At 46.2% G+C, this 20,283-nt stretch overlaps 10 protein-coding genes across 10 annotated transcripts; 5 read left to right on the forward strand and 5 right to left on the reverse strand.

The window, feature by feature from the left end:
• Nucleotides 1-55: 55 nt before the first annotated feature.
• ACHE_70553S (DnaJ and TPR domain protein) lies at nt 56-1,679 on the forward strand (the record flags this gene model as incomplete). The annotated part of the gene is made up of 2 exons (XM_043282899.1): nt 56-1,033; nt 1,092-1,679. The coding sequence occupies 2 exons, from the start codon at nt 56-58 to the stop codon at nt 1,677-1,679; spliced, it is 1,566 nt and encodes a 521-aa protein (XP_043140232.1).
• Nucleotides 1,680-2,005: 326 nt separating this feature from the next.
• On the reverse strand, nt 2,006-2,647 carry ACHE_70554A (protein-L-isoaspartate O-methyltransferase; the record flags this gene model as incomplete). Its single annotated transcript, XM_043282900.1, has 1 exon — nt 2,006-2,647. One exon carries the CDS (start codon nt 2,645-2,647, stop codon nt 2,006-2,008), a length of 642 nt encoding a protein of 213 aa, XP_043140233.1.
• Nucleotides 2,648-4,798: 2,151 nt separating this feature from the next.
• Nucleotides 4,799-6,772, reverse strand: KGD2 (putative dihydrolipoamide succinyltransferase; the record flags this gene model as incomplete). Its single annotated transcript, XM_043282901.1, has 11 exons — nt 4,799-4,843; nt 4,898-4,969; nt 5,030-5,097; nt 5,151-5,205; nt 5,258-5,317; nt 5,370-5,762; nt 5,836-6,171; nt 6,237-6,292; nt 6,346-6,417; nt 6,471-6,529; nt 6,588-6,772. 11 exons carry the CDS (start codon nt 6,770-6,772, stop codon nt 4,799-4,801), a joined length of 1,401 nt encoding a protein of 466 aa, XP_043140234.1.
• A 540-nt stretch (nt 6,773-7,312) lies between these two features.
• On the forward strand, nt 7,313-7,843 carry ACHE_70556S (NADH dehydrogenase [ubiquinone] 1 beta subcomplex subunit 9; the record flags this gene model as incomplete). The annotated part of the gene is made up of 5 exons (XM_043282902.1): nt 7,313-7,332; nt 7,399-7,531; nt 7,591-7,669; nt 7,727-7,768; nt 7,815-7,843. The coding sequence occupies 5 exons, from the start codon at nt 7,313-7,315 to the stop codon at nt 7,841-7,843; spliced, it is 303 nt and encodes a 100-aa protein (XP_043140235.1).
• A 451-nt stretch (nt 7,844-8,294) lies between these two features.
• HTA1 (histone H2A) lies at nt 8,295-8,866 on the reverse strand (the record flags this gene model as incomplete). The annotated part of the gene is made up of 4 exons (XM_043282903.1): nt 8,295-8,350; nt 8,404-8,607; nt 8,655-8,743; nt 8,814-8,866. 4 exons carry the CDS (start codon nt 8,864-8,866, stop codon nt 8,295-8,297), a joined length of 402 nt encoding a protein of 133 aa, XP_043140236.1.
• Nucleotides 8,867-9,549: 683 nt separating this feature from the next.
• Nucleotides 9,550-10,125, forward strand: HTB1 (histone H2B family protein; the record flags this gene model as incomplete). Its single annotated transcript, XM_043282904.1, has 4 exons — nt 9,550-9,721; nt 9,774-9,845; nt 9,896-9,983; nt 10,035-10,125. The coding sequence occupies 4 exons, from the start codon at nt 9,550-9,552 to the stop codon at nt 10,123-10,125; spliced, it is 423 nt and encodes a 140-aa protein (XP_043140237.1).
• A 407-nt stretch (nt 10,126-10,532) lies between these two features.
• Nucleotides 10,533-12,054, reverse strand: ATG4 (cysteine protease ATG4; the record flags this gene model as incomplete). The annotated part of the gene is made up of 5 exons (XM_043282905.1): nt 10,533-10,905; nt 10,982-11,209; nt 11,271-11,439; nt 11,515-11,847; nt 11,901-12,054. 5 exons carry the CDS (start codon nt 12,052-12,054, stop codon nt 10,533-10,535), a joined length of 1,257 nt encoding a protein of 418 aa, XP_043140238.1.
• Nucleotides 12,055-13,835: 1,781 nt separating this feature from the next.
• ACHE_70560S (putative R3H and G-patch domain protein) lies at nt 13,836-15,545 on the forward strand (the record flags this gene model as incomplete). Its single annotated transcript, XM_043282906.1, has 2 exons — nt 13,836-15,043; nt 15,089-15,545. The coding sequence occupies 2 exons, from the start codon at nt 13,836-13,838 to the stop codon at nt 15,543-15,545; spliced, it is 1,665 nt and encodes a 554-aa protein (XP_043140239.1).
• Nucleotides 15,546-15,687: 142 nt separating this feature from the next.
• On the reverse strand, nt 15,688-17,326 carry ACHE_70561A (putative C2H2 finger domain protein; the record flags this gene model as incomplete). The annotated part of the gene is made up of 2 exons (XM_043282907.1): nt 15,688-17,164; nt 17,217-17,326. The coding sequence occupies 2 exons, from the start codon at nt 17,324-17,326 to the stop codon at nt 15,688-15,690; spliced, it is 1,587 nt and encodes a 528-aa protein (XP_043140240.1).
• Nucleotides 17,327-17,882: 556 nt separating this feature from the next.
• On the forward strand, nt 17,883-19,794 carry ACHE_70562S (uncharacterized protein; the record flags this gene model as incomplete). Its single annotated transcript, XM_043282909.1, has 5 exons — nt 17,883-18,094; nt 18,155-18,295; nt 18,358-18,511; nt 18,563-19,566; nt 19,620-19,794. 5 exons carry the CDS (start codon nt 17,883-17,885, stop codon nt 19,792-19,794), a joined length of 1,686 nt encoding a protein of 561 aa, XP_043140241.1.
• Nucleotides 19,795-20,283: the final 489 nt, after the last annotated feature.

Consider the following 20,283-nt stretch of genomic DNA (forward strand, 5'->3'; position numbering starts at 1 on the left):
TACGATGTACTTCTAAAGCACCATAATTGTCGCAAGCGCCACTCTTCGATTTATCATGTACATCTCCTTTGAATCGTTCACGGCCTTCTTGGCCTGTCTCACAGTTTGCCACGGCCTTCAGGCTTCCCAGATACCCTCAGATACACCACTTTCGTCTTTGATCTCCTCCGCAAAAACCCACCTCGCAAACGGGTCGCCTCGTGACGCTTTACTCTTCTACGATGCAGCTGTTTCGCGGGATCCCACGAACTATCTCACCGTTTTTCAGCGAGGCGCGACTTTCTTGTCGATTGGAAAGAATTCACAAGCATTGCAGGACTTCGACCGCGTACTAGAGCTGAAACCGGACTTTGAAAGTGCTTTGCTTCAACGAGCGCGCTTGAGAGCCAAGTCTGCCGACTGGATTGGTGCAATTAGCGACTTAGAAAAGGCTGGCAAGAAGTCCTCTTCGGAGTATCAAGAGATACTAGACGCGCAAAACGCAGCGCAACTAGCACAAGATGCGGAGAAACAAGGCGCTTGGGAAATGTGTGTGACCCAGGCTAATACGGCTGTTATCAAGGCGACCACTTCTTTAGGCCTACGGCGCACTCGAGCGCATTGTCGCCTAGAGAAAGGAGAAATAGAGGAGGGCATTAGCGACCTAGCGCATGTTCTACAGATGTCTCCTAGTCTAGTGGAGCCGCACCTTCAAATATCGTCAATGTTGTTCTTTGCTTTAGGAGAGGGTGACCGTGGTATTTCTCAGATCCGGAAATGCCTGCACTCGGATCCTGAATCAAAGCCATGCAACCGCCTTTACCGAAAGGAGAGACAGCTGCTGAAACGACTAGAAAAACTCCGGGGCGCATTGAGTTCGCGGAAATATAGCAACGCTGCAAATCTGCTGGTTGGGGTAGGTGAGGACAGTGGGCTTCTGAATGATGTTAAGGAGGATGTCACACGGGCGAGAGATGAGGGCCATATTCATCCTGCAGCACCCAACGATCTTTACATGTCTTTGGTTGAAAATACGTGCGAGGCTTATCGCGAGGTTCGTGGTTCCCAGGGGCCGAATCCAATCGATAATTACTAATTATTTCCCTCTGTAGATGCATATGTCTAGGCGCGCTACGCCTTATTGCTCAGAAGCGCTTGAGTTGAATCCATACTCCCTTCAAGCCCTTCTGTTTAAGGGTCAAACTGCAATTGACGAAGAACGATTTGAAGACGCAATGCGCACACTGAACACAGCCAAAGAGCACCATGCAGATTCCAAAGACGCCCAGGATCTTCTGCAGAAAGCACATATATTGTTAAAACGGTCCAAGAAGAAGGACTACTATAAAGTTTTAGGTGTCAGTCGTGATGCAGATGAACGGACAATCAAACGCGCTTATCGTCAGTTGACGAAGCAGCACCACCCCGATAAGGCCGCTTCTCAGGGTGTTCCCAAAGAAGAAGCTGAAAAGAAGATGGCTACTATTAATGAAGCGCATGAGGTTCTGTCGGATCCAGAACTTAGGGCACGTTACGACAGCGGCGATGATCCCAACGACCATGAATCCCAGCGAGGAAACCCATTCCAAGGAAGCCCCTTTGGCCCCGGTGGTGGACAACAGTTCTTTTTCCAGCAGGGGGGACCGCAGTTCAATTTTAAGTTCTCGGGTCCCGGCTTCGGTGGTTTCCCATTTCGTTGACTTCGTTTCAGGCGTGTTTTCGTAGAGCGGTTAGTATGATATTCTGCATAAATATACTCCTTGTTTTCTCTCCACATGTACTGTGCATTCTCTCAATTTTGCCCTGGTGGGCGAAAACCTCCAAATGAATTATTTTGAATGCATATAATAAGTGTAGCTACCCTACCCAACAACAAATAAATCGATTATTAGCTTAGGGCTTGTTAAATAATATGTATCACTAGACAGTACGAGAAAAATTAAAGTGTGAGAACAATAAAGGAGACTTCACCCATTTAATTCTATGTACAAATTCTCACACACAGTCCTTGGTGGATCAATACATTTCATCCGCGTGGTGCGTCAGTCAGAGGGACATAGCTAACCTGGAAGACCTTCTCCTTATGAACAGATCCATCTTCTTTTTTGTCTACTACCCAGATATACTGACCTCCACCCAATCCAAGGGCCCCAAGGGAGCTGTCATCGTCTTCTGTGTCCACGGGGATGAACATTCGCCCAGGCGCTCGAAGTTGATCGACCAAAACAGACGGAAGCTCCTTTGCTGCTGCACCAACATGAATCGCATCATAAGGTGCTTCTTCCTTCCATCCCAGGCGACCGTCTGCTGTGATGAACTTCACCTGACTGGATTTTAGGAACTTGCGGCCTTGATCCGACTTACGCATATTGTTGCGGGCCATGTCAACTAGCTCGGGTATATGATCAATCCCAACAACTTGACCGCCTGGATGGCCATCAGAAGACGGTGACTCGGTAACCAGATTCGCAAGAACATGGGTTAGATACCCGGAACCAGACCCAATATCAAGTACCCGCTGCCCAGGCTTGAGATAATCTATAAGATACTCGCATGCGTGGCCGTGCATGTGCGGGGCTGAGATTGTCGCATCGTGGCCGATTGGTTGCGGCGAGTCTGAATAGGGTCTTGACGGAGCATAATGGGCTCGATCGACCTTTAAACTCATGTCAATTCCTTGCGGTTCCTACCATGTAATAGCTTTGGCCACGATGATTGTGATTTTGGAGAGGGATAGCTGTTTGGGTTGTTAAAGTATCCCAGCTAGGAATACTTTGTTTCAAGGGGGGCTAACTCACCCCTATCATCGCATTCTTGACCCGTTCATCCTTGATCAGGCCGACTTTGAATAGATTCTCGACCAATTCAGTATTGGTCGAACCGGAGCAGTACCATGCCATGGACAAGTATCTCTTTGCGACGGTTCTCAATGCCAGTGGAGTCAGTATGCTTGGTTTCAGCATGCAGATATGCCCTCTGCTGTACTTGCTTGTGGTTGAGTCTGGTCGAGAGAGTTTGTAAAGAACGAGTAATTGGGCGCAGGATGGGTGGAAGGACAAAAGGTAGGGAGCGACGTCGGGATTATACAGTTAATTGTCAAGGCCGGGGACTTGTGTCCGGGCCTAGTCCATGAGTTAGGTCACATATCAGTCAGTGATAGTCTTATGTATGACGTCATTCCCGTATAATATTAACGTGATATCCGAGTTAATGAGGAATGCTCCGGGGAAATAATACCAAAGGATAAAGTGAGAGGGGAGAATATGGAGGAAATTGGATGTGTAGTGTCCAAGGGTATAACTTACTACAGAGTACTTGTACAATTATATATATACGTACCGTATGCGGCAAAGTGTATTATAGCCACCAACGCATAAAGGTTTAGCATCAATATATAGCGAGGCACTATAGTATACAGACGCCCAAGAATAAACAACTGAGAGGTCAAATAACCATAAATGCCACTATGTGCTTTACACATGGGGACAACTGATTAATAATCCAACTAGCACATGGCTAGCATGATAATCATGTGGGGTTGACACTCCACCCCAACAGATCATCGGCAAGATCACGACAAAAATGTTCGATCTGAAAACAATAACCCATAATGGATACAGATAGAGCGGATCCCGATATCCAACATGACGTTGATCTCATTATACTGGACTACCTCCTATGTATCGGCATAGATGCTCTAATCCACGGTAGAAAAATGGGCCGAGGCCAAACCGAGAACTGGGATAACTGGGTTCTTCATTCAATACACAGTAAGTCGAGATCGTGGGGAGTATCATGGGTAACAGTCCCGTGGGAGGGCATTCATGCTAAGTGGAACAGCATTTAGATACATACTACCTCCAAACCACACGCTCCCACAGGATCTGCTTATCAAGTTGCAGCTGCTCGACTTCGCGGAGATATTTTCCCATGCTCATACACAATTTGTGCCGTATAGAGTATCAGCTGCCGGGAGCTCCTCGTATGAAGGGTACTTTCAAAAACTGTCTGAAGCCTCTACAGCAAACTATGGCCGATCGGCAGCCGGACCAAGAAATCCCCGCACAAACACATACCTGTACAGGATTATACCCGAGTTCATGAATCTGTGCGCCACAGCAGAAGAAAAGGTGTCAATTACGCGATGGGTTGATATTGTAACTCAACTCATGATGCAGGCTGTAGCCGAGGAATATCACATCAGTGAGGGGCAATTGCCAGAGTTGTTCGACATATATCTATTCTGGAAGCCAGAAGATCATACTCAAGCACTGGTATGGGAACAAGCAACTGCAAAGTGCACTAGTCATATGCAGACACAGAAAGGAATCTCGCCGGGCGCCCATTTCGAAGCGACATCGAATGGACAATCGTTTTCTCGACTCGAGGACGATGTGACTAGTTTTTTATCTGACTTAATGGAAACATTAGACGCCCCAGTCCTTGTCCAACTTGAAAGAGGGCAAATAGGCCAACTGAGCCACGCAGAAACGGAGCAGTTGAAGAACCGCGTGGGATTTCGATAACATGAGTGTTTGTCCTACATAGAAATGCGATGAGCCTTAAGAGCATTATCAAAACATGTTTAAATATGAAAGAGATGTGAGCTGCTACTATTAGACTACCATTGGTACTTTGGATGTTTTCCAAATCATAAACCAAATTCGAGATAGTTGCTATTTTCCTTGCATGATAATAATCTACACGTGAAAATGGAAAGAGACAAAAGAGAAATAAATAGTCGAGGATAAGTTGGAAACACGAAGCGGCGTTAGCATCCTGTGTCCAAGCCTACAATACAATTCCAAAGTCGATCTACTTAGCCGAGCAGCATGCGACGAGGGTCCTCGATGTACTCCTTGATCTGTGAAGAGTTAGCAAAACGAGCCAAAGACTTCTGTTTAACATGTCGACAAACCTTTACGAGGAAGGTGACCGCCTCCCGTCCATCCAACAAGCGGTGATCATAAGTCAGAGCAAGATACATCATCTAATAATAAGATATATCAGTAAGTTATCATTAAACCACGTTAAGGAAAGTTCAACATACCGGGCGGATCTCAATTTTGCCGTTCACGGCAACCGGCTTGTCCTTGATAGCGTGAAGTCCAAGAACAGCTAGAAAGTGTCAGATATTTGTTCACAGAGTAGCACGGGTCGAAGGCACCTACCTGTCTGGGGGAGGTTGATAATCGGAGTACCCATAAGAGAACCAAACACGCCGCCCTATACCAAATCAATATCTGAGTCCTGTGCTTGTGAACCAAAAAGCACTTACGTTGCTAATGGTGAACGTGCCACCGGCCATGTCCTCAATGGTCAATTTGTTATCGCGCGCCTGACCAGATTAGTATCATGTTGAGCCGTATACCCCTTTAGTGCCCACTCACCTTCTTGCCGAGATCCGCAATTGCTTGTTCAATGCCAACAAGATCCTTTGTTTCAGAGTTACGAACAACGGGCGTCACGAGACCCTTTTCGGTCGCAACAGCCACACTGATGTCCACATAATCCCTGTAGACAATGGTATCGCCGCCGTTAGGGCCCTCGATAGATGCGTTAACCGCAGGAATATCTTTCATTGCCAGGACACAAGCACGCGAGAATGCGCTCATGAAGCCAAGCTTGACGCCGGTCTTCTTCAGCACGTCATCCTTGTACAGCTTCCGGAACTCCATTAAAGAGGACATGTCAACCTCATTGAAAGTAGTGAGCGAAGCGGCCGTGTTCTGAGACTGCTTCAAACGCTCAGCGATCCTAAGTCGCATTCTGTTCATTTTCACCTAAACCGTGCACGAGCACCCTGTTAGCACGGGAAGCGGGTATATGCGTAGCAAAAAGATGCGATAAACGTACCCTACGCTCCTCGCGACTTCCAAAAGCCGGCTTGGCATCAGAGGCAGGCTCTTGCTTTGGCGTTTCGGTCTGTGGCTTCGAAGTCTCGGGTTTTGGCGCAGGAGGCTGCTCAGGAGCAGCCGGTGCTGGCGACTTGGGCTTCTCGGGTTCAGAAGGCTGACTCTTTTCGGGGGCCGCAGGTTCCTTCGGCTTTTCACCTGCATCTTCCTTCTTCGTTTCGGGAGCACCTCCAAGTTCCAGTTTGACCAAATCCTGCCCAACAGCAACCGTATCCTCTTCATTCACGAGAAGCTCCTTCACGGTACCAGATTCGGGGGCATTGACCGACACATCGATCTGGGATCCGTGAGTAAGTCGAGAAAGTACAAATGCATAAACTTTCTACAAAGTCATCCACCTACCTTATCGGTCTCAATTGTCGCAATCTCTTCATCCCGTTCGACATAATCCCCAACCTCTGGATTATGGTAAGCATACGTTACCTAGAACAGCGACCTAAGAAATCCATACGTTTTGTGAACTGTTTCAAGGTTCCCTCCGTAATCGACTCCGCCATTTGAGGAACCTTCACGATAGAGTCCGCTGACAAATGGTTAACGTCATGTTATACGACAGGCACCAGGATCGAGTATTACCATAAGTTCGGACCTGGCTACCTCCCAGACGGGGGTAGTTAGACAGAAAGACATTGGCACTAAAGTTCTGGAGTAAGTCAACTGTCCGCCACAAGCGCAAGTTTCAGAAACTCCTACCCCGAGGCCGAAACCCGTAGTAAACCAGAGGCAGGCCTGCCGGCGCTCACTACACCCTTCCGAAGTGCAGCTGAAGCGAAACTCCTACGGCCGCCTAGACCCAGATTGCGGGGCACATGGGTGATACGGAAAACGTTCTTCATTTGTTGTTCTGACAAACGATTAAGTGATAACCGAGAAGCCATGGCGGTTGATTGTTCGACAAAGATTCAGGTTTCGCCAATGTTGAGGGGGAGACGTAAGAAGAGGCACTGGATGATAGTCCAGGAAGAGAGACAAAAAAAAAAAAAAAGGCCAGTTATAGATGTAGGCGCCGTTGATATAGTAATGTGTGGTATCCGACGGGGGATAGAAGGACTCGTGCAGAGTGACGAAACTTTAAAAAGCCAGGGTGCAAGACGACAAGAGCTCGAGTCCGGGCCGAGACAACCGGAATTTCCCAGCGGTACCCATCCATTTCCATGCATCCGGCAAGTGACGGAGTATTATTATTACGCTCATACGGTTGCCTAAGAGCACCAATATAGTAGTTTTCTGAACCCGCCAAGGGAACAGGAACCGCGAATGCAAATGTCGGCATAGGTCAGCATCAGGGAGTGGCAGACCTCTGTTCAAATACTCAATTCAATCCGATACATTCGAACCAGCAGTCGTTATTAATCGCTTCTCTTGTTTTTTTTTTTTTTCTTGTTACAGTTTTATCCCCCACTCTCCAAGATACTACCATGTCCACCAACACAGTTGTGTAAGTCCATTTCCATACAGGGCATTCAATAGGCTACTGAGCTGAGCTGATTCTCCTTATCTCCAGCTCGCTGTACCGGCGATCTCTGAAGCTTGCGCTTGACTGGGCGGTTCACAGACAAGTTTGGCGCGGCCAAGCAGTGTACATTCGATCGCTGTTCGAAGCAAACAAAGACGTTCGCGACCCCCGCCAACAAAAGGTAGGCGTTTCATATGGAATACAATCACTTTGCGCGCTTGGCTTAGAACAGTTTGGCAGGTGCTGTTGAGAGAAACGGAAAAGTTACTAGATACCTGGAAACACCCTGATCCCTACAGAATGCCCACTGCTCCTGGTGGTATGTGATCAAAATGAGCGAGATACCCAAGAGACACTATGCTAATGATCATTACAGGCAACAAATATGAGAGAAACATTCCTGCTCGGCAATTACCTCGTATGTAGATCTGATGACTATTGTCGTACTGGCTAACAGGTAACAGTTGCTTCCGATCATGCCGAAAGTCACTGAGGGCGCTGTGCAAGCAAGAGCCAGACTGTTTTGTAGGTTATGACGAATGGGTGTATCAGCAAGTGGTAGATAGCAAGTTTCGACATTGTAACATTATCTTTCCTACGCCAAAACCATGTGCAATTGAACATTGCTCTACCAATCGAGACCCTCTCCAATCTACTAGGAATACAGTATGCTCATGTACTTCGTACGGCAACGGGAAATGCTGTTTAGGAACCACATAATTGATCGTTCAGATAGTTTCCCATCGAATTTGATAATGACCGAAAGCTAAAATCCCTTAATAAGCTGCCGGTATCATTCCATGCCCGTAGGCATAATATACAACCATTAAAAAAAAGCAGAGCCATAAACGTGCCCAGTCCAGAACCCCGAATCACATCAATAACAAAACCAAATCGCGCCGGAAATAAACCCACGAAAAAGAAAAGGAAAACGTGAAAACATTCTACAGCTCTTGGCTCGGTCCCTTTCCGGCCTTGGGGGTCTTCTTGGGAAGAAGGTCTGACAAGAATATTAGCATCATATTCTGGTGCACCCAAAAGCAGTTAACTCACTTTGGTGAATGTTTGGAAGAACACCACCCTGGGCGATGGTAACGTGACCCAAAAGCTTGTTCAACTCCTCATCGTTACGGATGGCAAGCTGGAGGTGACGAGGGATGATACGGGTCTTCTTGTTGTCACGAGCGGCATTGCCGGCCAATTCGAGAATTTCGGCAGCGAGGTATTCGAGGACGGCAGCGAGGTAAACAGGGGCACCTGTGTCGCATAAGTATTTATCAATGTGAGTGCGAAGAGTTTCTTACCAGCACCAACACGCTGGGCATAGTTACCCTTACGAAGGAGGCGGTGAACACGTCCAACAGGGAACGCGAGACCGGCCTTGGACGAACGCCTGCGAGCAATATAAGTTAGCAATTGTAATGAAATGACCTCGTAACGCAGGATGAGACGGAATATCGTACGATTGCGCGTTCTTGCTGCCGCTGGCCTTGCCTCCAGACTTGCCTCCAGTCATTTTTGGTCGTTTTTTTGGTTATAGAACGTCGGGTTGGGATAGAAAAAAAGATGTACCGGTTCGTAACAGCAGGTTAGCGCGACAAAATTGATGTTTAGCGTAAGTTAAGGGAAGTGGTAGGCAGCGCGAGGGAGCGGAGGACATTTATAAGAACGCGGTGAGGGTGACGTTGGGCTACCCGGAGGTCCTTCAGATCACCCTCTCGCTTAGCGGGGTTGGCCAATCATAACAGAGATCACGTACTGGTGTATTCATTGCTTGGCAAAGATATATCCGCTATGAATTGCGGGTAGCTTGCTAAGGAGTCGTGCGGGTATTCCAGATCGAGTTAAGCGCCGTAATGTAACCTTTGAACGTTTCTAATACCAGCCTCTTGGCGTGATTGTTGCCGTTTTCCCGCAGTGTTTGACGCGTCCGCCCCTCCTTAATCATACGGATCATACACACCCATTACCGTATTGAAATTCTGCCTCTTTTGCGCACTTCAAGATCAACTGCGCTTTCGCGGCATCGTATAAGTATCGCGCCTCCCTCGTCACCGCGTCTCAGTCATTTTCTCCTCCCATTCTATCCGCGACCACGTCTACAACCCCGTTCCATACGTCTCCGACTACCTGAACTGCTGCTTTACAGCTTGAATCTAATTGACTTTCGACCACAAATAATCCAACTTTGCGAACAAAATGCCTCCCAAAGCTGCCGAGAAGAAGCCCAGCACTGGTGGCAAGGCCCCTGCTGGAAAGGCCCCCGCTGAGAAGAAGGAAGCTGGCAAGAAGACCGCAGCTGCTGCCTCGGGTGAGAAGAAGAAGCGCGGCAAGACCAGGAAGGAAACCTACTCTTCGTACATCTACAAAGGTTCATATGACACGATCCCATCTCAGTCCGAAACGAAACTAACAACATGAAGTTCTTAAGCAAGTCCACCCCGATACTGGTATCTCCACTCGTGCCATGTCCATCCTCAACTCTTTCGTCAACGGTATGTTAAACTGGGAAATGGTGTGATGAAAATGGTTCTGACGATTCTAGACATCTTCGAGCGTGTCGCAACTGAAGCCTCGAAACTTGCTGCCTACAACAAGAAGTCGACAATCTCGTCGCGAGAGATCCAGACATCGTAAGTGACCTCATGCGATACTCAACCTGGGCTTGACTGACATATTCTCAGTGTGCGACTCATTTTGCCTGGTGAACTCGCCAAGCACGCCGTGTCGGAAGGCACCAAGGCAGTGACGAAGTACTCCTCTTCCGCCAAATAGGTTGTTTTATTTCTTGTTTTCTTTCGTTGGTTTTGTTTATTTGTTATGCTGCCTCTTCATCTATCAGGGTTTTGAGGCCGTGGGTTAAGGGTGTTCGCGGGATTTTTTAATGTGTCATGGGATGGCTTTGCTATATCTGTTTTGTTCTTTTTTTCCTGGGCCCAATGTCTTTCATGGTTGTTATTTCAAGATGTGAATGCGGTGTAACATAACTCGAATCTGGGGTTGGTTGCGCGGTCTCGCCCCTACCAGAATTCGGAATACCATTAACTACTGAGTAGTGCTCTTGTCGCATGTTCATGTGGGTCTTGCTACATAAACTCCGGATAGGAGCAGCGCGTTTAGATCTACTCGCAAAAACGCCACAAAAAAAAAGGAAATAAATAGTCATAACGTTTCAATGGTATTCAACTAACCATACCATCGATATCATCTAGAGCTTCAACCTCATCGAGTGCCTCTTCCCGGCCAAGGCCGTAATCCGGCTGCATGTCACCTAGAATATGAATAATCGGCTTTCCTCGGCCGGCCTCAACGCGTTTCTTCCAATCCTCCCAGTCTTCTTCGTTCTTTATAAGGAAACCCAGTAACATACTTGGATCCATATCTTTGATGTGTATCCTCCGCAGACGCCGGGTATGATACGTGTCACGCTCTTCTTCGCTATAAAGCTCGTGGGCCGGGCGATAAGGCAAGGCAGGTCGGGTATGGTGAGGATCGAGGTAGAAGAGATGCGATCCTTGGACCCCAACGAAGTAGTGCGACGCTGATGGGCGACCCCTGTTCCGATGTCATCAGTATCATGTTCATGTACTAAGCTCAAAATGGTCTGTCTGCTAATGAGCCTATAACGTACCCTGCTATTCCCACTGACTGGGGGTACTGCAAAGCGGCTTTGAGTGCATCCCAGTATACAGGAGTGATATGATCAATGCCCAGTCTGGTGCCTAGTAGGATAAGTGTGGGTCGAATATATCCGGCATCGTCCCGAGCGATCTCCATAAACTTGTGTTGGTAGACGTTCGCATTCTCGTTAGAGACATATACTCTGAGTTTCGGTTCCTGGCATTGCTCGCAGAGCGCCCTATATCATGCATGAGCACAGTTCAGTTGGCAGGGTAGTTTTCTCCTTTTCTTTTTCATACTGTATACAGAGTGCGGTTGCCGAAGGTCCAAACCATTCCCCGGGATACTTGCCACAACGCTCCGCACCGAGCTCCACAAAACGATGTATTGAAAATGGCGCATCCGGGAAATCAGCGAATAAAGAAAGCAGTCGTATTTCTTCGTCGGCCTTGCTCCCTCGCTGCCAGTCTAAGTTTTTTATTAGCGGACAGCCCTTTTCGCCATGCACTGGCCACAATGGCGAGGGAGGGGGGATATGCATACCGCGTCCCAGGAGCAAAGAAGAAAGGCCATTTGCGAGAAGGCTTTGACCAGATCTAATCATACAGCCCCATCCCGTGTCAGACGTAAAGCCTTGTGAATCCATGAGCTGGCTTCTCAACCGCACGCTCAGTGTCATGTTCGGGTTCGCGTCATGATCTTGGGGTCTCGGTATTGGGACGAAGTTGGATCGATATGTTATCCATATCCTCGACTCGAAATCGCGCACGAATGCCTTTGGCCACCCAAGGGCTGTCTCATGAGTCTGTGTTGTTGCGTCTTGTGCGAGATCCTCTGGATCATGCCCATCCTCTTCAAAAGCGACCATTTGTGGTCCTGATAATCAGTTAGCTGACGTATCGCCATCATGGTTTTCCTTGAATGCTTACTGGTGTCGCCCTTTGATGTAGTCACTGGTACATGTCTATTATATTCCTTGCCCAGGCACCATATAGGTGAACTAGGCTCTTCATCGTTCTTGGGCTCAGGGTCCCAGAGGTACTGTACGATGCGTTTGCATCTTCCCAGGTCCACGCTGTTCATTTCTGGTTCACTTTCATACTGGTTAGTGGGGCAAATTGTTCAGATTGGTTGCTAAGTAGCAAAGTTATGAGGACTGTATGAAGGGAGGGGGATGATATGGAATGATGATGCACACCTCTCGAGCCTCCTGTCTATATGCGAGGAAGGCGGGACAAGAATAATAGAGTTAATGAAAGTAGAAGGCTAAAGGATAAATTTGATCTGTAAAGGGTGAGAGGTATGATACCTACAGAATGAGGGGTCTGTCTGTAGTCACGAGGAAACCAAATGATGGTTAGTTGTCCAGACGTCATCATCACCCTGCAATCCTGCAGGGCAAGTGCAGTAAACTATGGGTTGGAGTCTTCTGGTGATAGTGTGATATAGAGCTGAGCTAAGGAGCTCATCCAGAAGACGGGTTTACATATACCATATTTTGATGGCCATCTTCCTTTTATCAAGTGTACATGTAGCGGAGCGGATCCGCTCGTTTGTTTGCGGCTTTAGGCAATCAGCTATATCTACGTTCCTCCGCATGCTTTTTCACTGGGTATATATGGAGGTATTCATTGTATAAATAATAACACTGGTCAGCGTATATCGAGAAATCTATTGCCAACTGATACTGGCATCTCATAATAAAATTTCTGCTGCGTTGAAGCATATGGAACCAATGTGACTCGGATAGATTTATGAGAATTTCCATCTATGCCCTCTAAGGAATACTACAGGGGTATGGGATGGATGAGATGTTTGTCATTACTATTATTGTCTCTTTTCTCTTTCTTTTCTTTTTGGAGAGTGAAGGTATTTTATATTGATGTACATCGAGAGGTATTCAGGTAACCCATAGTCCGAAATATATAATCACCACGCATCGGCAGCCGCCCACAATACAAATATACCGATATCACATAGAGTCCAGATATATATAATAGTATTATTACAGATGTCGCGCTCAGAAATCGCATCAGCCAATGGAAATTAAACTAACCACGTAGTCTTACCCACATAAAAAAGTTGTCGAATGAAGTCGTACGTACAGGGAATATATAGAGTATTTCAGCAAGATATTCCTGCTGGCATACACTACAGGAGAAGGCAGATTCACAAGAATCACAGCGAATAATATCCACTATCAGCTCGGCACCAGTATCCCCAGGATCGAAGCCACGAAGTAGAATTGCATCTACCCCTAGGGTATGTATGCGAGGTCACCATGGAGCCTTAGGTGAGAACTATATACAACATAGGGAAAGTGGGGTCTGATTCCACAACATCAGGTCTGTAATAGTAAGTTACAGAGCAGTATAGTATGATTAGTAGTATGTTTAGAGTATGTGTATTTTATAATTTGAGTGGTATATAGTAATTTGTAGCAAACATAACGTGGTATAAAGTACAGAGATGTACAGTGTGTCTTCCTTGCCCCGCCCCAAGAAGATGATAAGCATCAATGACTAATCATGCAGTGCTTGATAGCCGTTATCACTGTTCTGGCTTGGCATGAAAGAAAAACCCAGCCTTCAAAACACAGAATACGCCATTCTATTCCGAGCATCTCTTTTCTCATCTTCCTATCGTGCATTAATTGATATCACCATCGCGACATTTAATTCCCATATGAGACGTGCGGCCAGAAATGGCTCGTCATGGAAAATCGAAGACACGGATGAAAAGACCGGAGACCATGGCGAGGGTCCGTCAAGGTGTAGGCAGTACGATTCACGAAAATCAACATTTTGATAACCATACCTGTACCTAGCTGACTGTTTTAAGGCCAGTTGCCAAACCAGCTCACCATGCAGCAAGCGGCGCGAAACACCGAAGGTCGCAATATCTGGCTGCCAAGCTCCCAACTGCGCCATAAAGCAGTTCATTTCGTGAGAGGTGGCGACCTGGAACCGGAGGAGACGGAAAATAAATCATCAACAACGCCCGAGCAAGAGTCATGCAAGTCGACGCCGAAAACAGAAAGGGACATCGAGAAAGACGATATTCCTCCTGATAACGAGGATACACCCCACGAGCTTAGTTTCTTTATTGATCGGTCAAGTCAGAGCATCGCACCCACAGGTCTACCCAACCCCGTTTCTAGACTGCGTTCGCTCAGTCCGGAAGACTCAAGTGGGGATGAAATAGTTTTTCATGGACGGAACAGATATACGGACCAGAACAATTCTTCGCAATACCCTACTACGATTGACGATGAATTTGAACCTCAGTCTTCAGATACGCCCGTCAACATACGAAACCTAACTCTAGAAACTTCAATTGAAGCAGGACACAGTTCTACCACCAGGCGACATGGTCAAACGGTATTCAACAGGGAAAGTACGAATCACGATGAAAATGATATACTTGCCGACTATATCGCCAACATTGATGTCGACTATGAAGAAACGGATACATCAAGCGACGCGCAACCAGAAAACACTGACATGAACAAATTTGCGCTATCACCACGTCCCAATGAAGATCCTGATTCAGTCAGTCTGCCAAGCAATGAAAACATGAAAAGATTTAAAGAATCCGAAGCCAGTGGCTCAGAGGTTCAGTCTGATGAAGATTTTTTTGACGAAGAAGTCGATTCGGAGAACATGGAGTCACTATACAAAATTGCCTCTGGCTGGAACACAAGCGCCAAATCAAGAAAAACAAAATTCCCTTCGGCGTCGGCCTTCGCTGATGCGCTAGAATCAGACCCTTATCATGGATTTGATATAATGGATTTTAATCGACCCAGCTTGAGGAAGAAGGCCAAGGGGAGAAAAGGCCCTCCCGACCTGATGCTATCTGATAGCGAACTCGAGATGGAGTTAGAAAGGGCATGGAGAAATGACCGAGAAAAGAAGAAATCCAAAAAGCAAAAACGCGAGGAGCTTCGCTCACAGGGATTGCTAGGCCGAAGCATAGGCAGGCCAGACTTCAAGTCCAAGTATGCACACGGCATGGGCGTTGACGACTTAAAATCAGAGATCCGTTCCTTTCTTTTATCATCGAAAGACAGGTAATTACTCCCTTATCTTATACCGTAAATCGCTGACAGCGCTAGTTTTCCTTTACCTCCGATCAATAAGCAACTAAGAAAACTCGTCCATGACATGGCAAACGCCCTCTCACTGAAATCGCATTCCCGAGGCAAGGGTCCCTCCAGGTTTCCTATTCTCTACAAAACTTCTCGTACCTCGAAGTATAATCAACATAACATTTCTCAAGCCGACAAGATACTCTCGCATGGGAGGTTCCGCCATCGTACAATTAAGACAGGTGACCAAAGTGCGAAAAAATCAGCGGAAACCCGGGGTGGTCGCCCGGACACTTCCGTATCTTACATGGACGGTGATATTGTTGGCGCATCAGCACCTGAAATCGGCGCAGAAAACAAGGGTCGGGCTATGCTAGAGAAGATGGGATGGAGCTCAGGAACTGCTCTTGGTGCGACTAACAACAAGGGTATTCTACTACCTGTTGCACATGTGGTTAAAAAGTCGAAAGCTGGTCTAGGCTAACCACCCTCTTGGGGCTTTTGTATATTTGAAAAGTAAATATCATTGGTAGAGATACATAGTACTGAAAATGTTCTATGTAAAGTTCATCAAATGGGCCTAGTTTTCGTACTCCAGGACATGATATGATGCCTCTTCAGCCTGTCTACTTCCTATTCCTAGAAACATTGGGAAGTGGCTGCGCATGGTCGAGTTCTCTGATATGGGAGAATAACTGACTCCTAGAATTGAAAGCCGAATGACACCTTGCACAGGTCAGGTCCGCTGAAGGGTTGGTCTGCTTTTGTGCAGCCTTTCTGGCACGTTTTTGTTTGGCCTTTCCCATTTTCTCAGGCGAGTTCTTTTGCCCGGGGGTCAATGACATCCCAGCCAACACATTATCTGTGTCTATGCTTCCATCGTCTTCCTTGGTAAGAAGACAACGTGATTGCGACTCAAGGTCATGGCTAATACCGTTGTCTGAAACGCTGATATCAGGATTTTCCAACTGATCTAAGCCATAGTTTATAAATCTCCTGCGGCCAGATTGGTTGTCAGCAATCACATCATCAGACTCACGTACATCTGATTCACGGCCTGATTTAGCTGTAGCCATCCAGTTGTCATCAATGTGTTCCTTGGTTTGTACCAGATGTGCATCCTCAAACATAGTATTTCCATTTTCATTCCCTTGCAGACCCAACTGCTTATCCTGTATTGCCATCTCTCGACGAAGATCTTTGACGGCTTTCAAATGTTTCTTGCTACGCTCGTGAGCTTGAAGTTGCTGTTGACTTTTGAAACTCTTGTCGCACGCCACACAATCAAATTGCTCCACCTCACTCTCGGAACTGTCATCCTGATAATCTTGCAGTTCTTCCGATTTGGCCCAATCTGGAGCAATATATTCACGTAGCTTAGCTTGGTTAGCTGCTCGCGACCTGGTAGCCTGTGCTGCCGCCGATTGGCGAAGAGTTTCCTGGCGTTGTGTTTCGCTTTGGGGATTAGGTTTGTATCGCAGGTCTCGCTTTTTGATGAAAGAGACAAGCGATCTCACAGCATCATTGAATTCTCGAACTCCTTCTTCTCTTAAGCGCCTGTTTTCCTTCTCCATTATCCTGCGCACACGACGATCTGGGGCCTCGGAGTAACGATATACGTCTTTCCATGCAAACGATTTCTTTGTGGAGAAACTACTCCATACAGCATAAAAAGGGCGTACAATATCTTCGAAACTGTCACCGCGATATCCAAAAGTTGGGTAATCAACGTATTCGACGTTTTCCCATTGACATGCCATTTTCTCCTCGCAAGCCAGCCGGGAAAATGTTTCACGGAGACCACCATAAAACCCCGATTTTGAGTCCGAAAATTCCATACGGGGACTGAAATTGGAAAAAAGTTTGAATATGTCATCTGTAGTTGTCATTCGGGTGTTATAGGAGTAATCACCACTTTCTGTTCTGGCGCCGCTTCCCAGGAAGACCTCACGATGGGAGTCGTACCACGCCCGCTCCTGAGGATCCGAAAGGACTTCGTAAGCAGATTGTACGTCCGCAAATAATCTTGTTGCGGTCTCAACATTTCCGTAGTTTCTATCCGGGTGCAGCTCAAGTGCCTTCTTTCTGTACGCCTTCTTTATCCTAATCGTGGAATTAGAGCTCTGTTTGGTGTCATAAGGGGAAAGGAGCTTACTCTTCTTCACAAGCATCCCACTGTAACCCAAGTAATTCATAATAATCATTCTTAACTTGTTCCTCGGGTACGTCTGGGCCTCCATGGCTTGTTGAGTGGAATTGCCCCATTGGTTAGGCCTTTGCGCTGTGGTCAGATAAAGATAAATGGAAGAAGAAACAGACAGGAAAGGAAAGAAAAGCAAGAGATGATCAATTGGCTGTATGCTGGCTAAACTTTTACCCCTCCTCATGCGCTTTTTCTCTCGTGGAAAAAATTTTTTTTACTACTGTAGTACGTAGTAAGAACTGTGCTTGATGCAGTGGGTCACATGGAGCAATCGACCAGCCAGAAATTCATATACAAGCTAATCATCTGCCCAATATATGCCATATTATAATATAAATATAAAATGAATACATACATACATACATACATGCATTGAATGCATGTATGTATGTATTAATTTTTAAAGTCTAGCCAGTTAAGAGTAAGCCCTATGTCAATACCATCACTCTACGGCCGGTGTAGAAAAAGAGAGGAAATTTTGGGGGAGAAAAGAAAAAAGAAAGATTGACATCATAATTCATCTCCGGTTATCAATATTATAACATTTCTTTCTTCCCCGCTCAACACATATACTGTTCCACCATATGCCTTACCGAGGGAATCCTTCTAAATATCGGAATGGTTTTATCTCTCGAAAGTCTTCCCGAAGAAGTGCTTTATTCTATCCTATGTTATTGCCACCCCACTTCCTCAGCTGCATTGGAACAGGCAGCTCGCCGGTTCAAAAATGTAACGAATGAGCCTTTACTATGGCGTTCCTACTGCAAAACCCACTTCAAGCATTGGGACCAAAAACACAGGTTGCCAGAGAAACTCGCTGGCCCTGTCAGGTCAGTGAGCTGGAAAGCTCTTTACGTATCTAGGCATCATGTCGACCGCGTTACTAGCAGTCTCCTGGACAAAATCATTGCGAGTCAAACTGGGCGGATCAATAAATTCCGGACGATTGTCGATTTTGGTTATGATATCAAAGACACCCTTTTACGGCACCTCTCTGTAGGACCGGAAACCGAAGACTATTTAGCAAGAAGGTTGGCTCTTTCCAGATACTGTTCTCGGGAATATCCTGTAGCTCATTGTTGAATGAGAATAGATATTACGCACAAGCATTGTTAACCCAACTCAACCGAGGCCTTGCCATTGCAGAATGGGAAAAAATAAGGACTGGTGGGATTGTATCTCTCGAGAGAGCATTGGGTGCCTTCGATCTTTTCATTCCAAAGGATGGCGATGGGGGCTTAGATGATGTAGGTTGGATTTCACAATTAATACATGCGGTGCTTCTAATAGCAATACAGATAACTACAAAACTAAATGACATTGCCATACAATTTATCTCCGAATACCCTAATATACGTCAACTCTCGCCCCGTGAGAAGGCCTTGGCCGTGGCGTCATACTTGAGGAGAAGCAATCTGACAGGCATTGAGCCAGAACGAGAGTACCACCTCTTGGAACACAATTTCCTGGGAGTTGCATTAGATGATCCTAATCATAATGCACTCCCGTTGATCTCAGCAGCTATATATTGCTATGTTGCGCAGAAGCTTGGCTTGAACGCCCGGCCTTGTGGTTTCCCCTTGCATGTCCACGTCATTGTCACGCCAGCACCGGGCTTTGATATTGATGGAAATGAACTCGATTTTGCGGAACAAGGTGAACCCATGTACTTGGATCCATTCAATTCACAACAAGAGACACATATCTCAAACTTACAAAATCAATTGCTTCTCTTGGGGGCTTCCAATATCGAACGATCAAATTTTCTGGGCGAATCTTCAACTCCGCAAATAGTCCTACGATGCGGAAGGAATATTTTGGCTTCGATCCAACGCATGCATCGGTTTCCTAATGTGCGCCAGGCAGAAATTGATTTGCCAAGCGCAAAATATGCGGCATTTTGGTCGTTTATGCTTTTCTCAGGGTCTAATCAGCCAGCGGAGCTTCGACATTATTTACCCTGGCTAATGGAGCTATTTACTACGGATTTCCCATCTGACGTCCACCTTGTCGAGCAGCATATTGTCCCTCTTCTTAGTGGCCTGCCGGAATATGAAGATATTTTGGAGAGTCTTCATGACATACGAACCGCTGATGAAATGCCAAGGCAAGTGCGGCGTCGAACCACCAGTAACAAGAGTGTAAGATATCGGATAGGTCAAGTCTTTCGACACCGTCGCTATAAATATAAGGCGATCATCACCGGTTGGGATATGGAATGTGAGGCTGCTGAAAACTGGATGAGAACAATGGGAATAGATCACTTGCAGGGAGGCAGGCACCAAAGTTTTTACCACGCCCTGTAAGTCCATAGAAACCTCCCCTTTGGTTCATGAAATCACTAATTAATATTAGGGTTGAGGACAGAACAGTCCGTTATGTAGCTGAGGAGAACATCGAGCCCATTGACCGTTCCCTTGACGAGCTGCCTTTAAACCTAGCTGCAGTAGCCGGGAGGCATTTCAAGCGATGGGATGCGCACACTCGGTCATTTGTTAGTAATGTACGGGATGAGTACCCAGATGACTAGTCACTGCACCTATTTGCAAAGATTCGGGGGTATAAGTCATAGGGCTTGGAAACGGAAAGACAAATGAGGGTAAATAGAAGAAGTACTTATTTGTAATATATACAAAGCCAAAAGAATATATGACAATGATTGAATAAAGATGCTGAGATCATGAAAATCATACTGGTTGAATTGTGTGACTTCTACTAGGCCAATACCACCTTATATACTTCCATTTAAATCTTAGGCTACCCAAGCCTTACTCTAAGGGATATATAAAATTTTTAACAAATTTATCGTTTAATTCTATCAATGTAGAATTTTGTACCCTAGAATATTAATGGAGATAGAAAATATACCACTTTTCTTTTTCTCTTCCGGGAGAGAGCACTAATGAATTAATTCTTTTTATTTTTTTGATTTATTATTATTAACTATGAAGAGAAGAAATCACGTGGGGTAGAATAATATATATGTATTTATGTATTAACTTATGATTCTACTGTTGGT

Source organism: Aspergillus chevalieri, chromosome 7 (genome assembly GCF_016861735.1).
Source record: "Aspergillus chevalieri M1 DNA, chromosome 7, nearly complete sequence".
Taxonomy (NCBI): domain Eukaryota; kingdom Fungi; phylum Ascomycota; class Eurotiomycetes; order Eurotiales; family Aspergillaceae; genus Aspergillus; species Aspergillus chevalieri.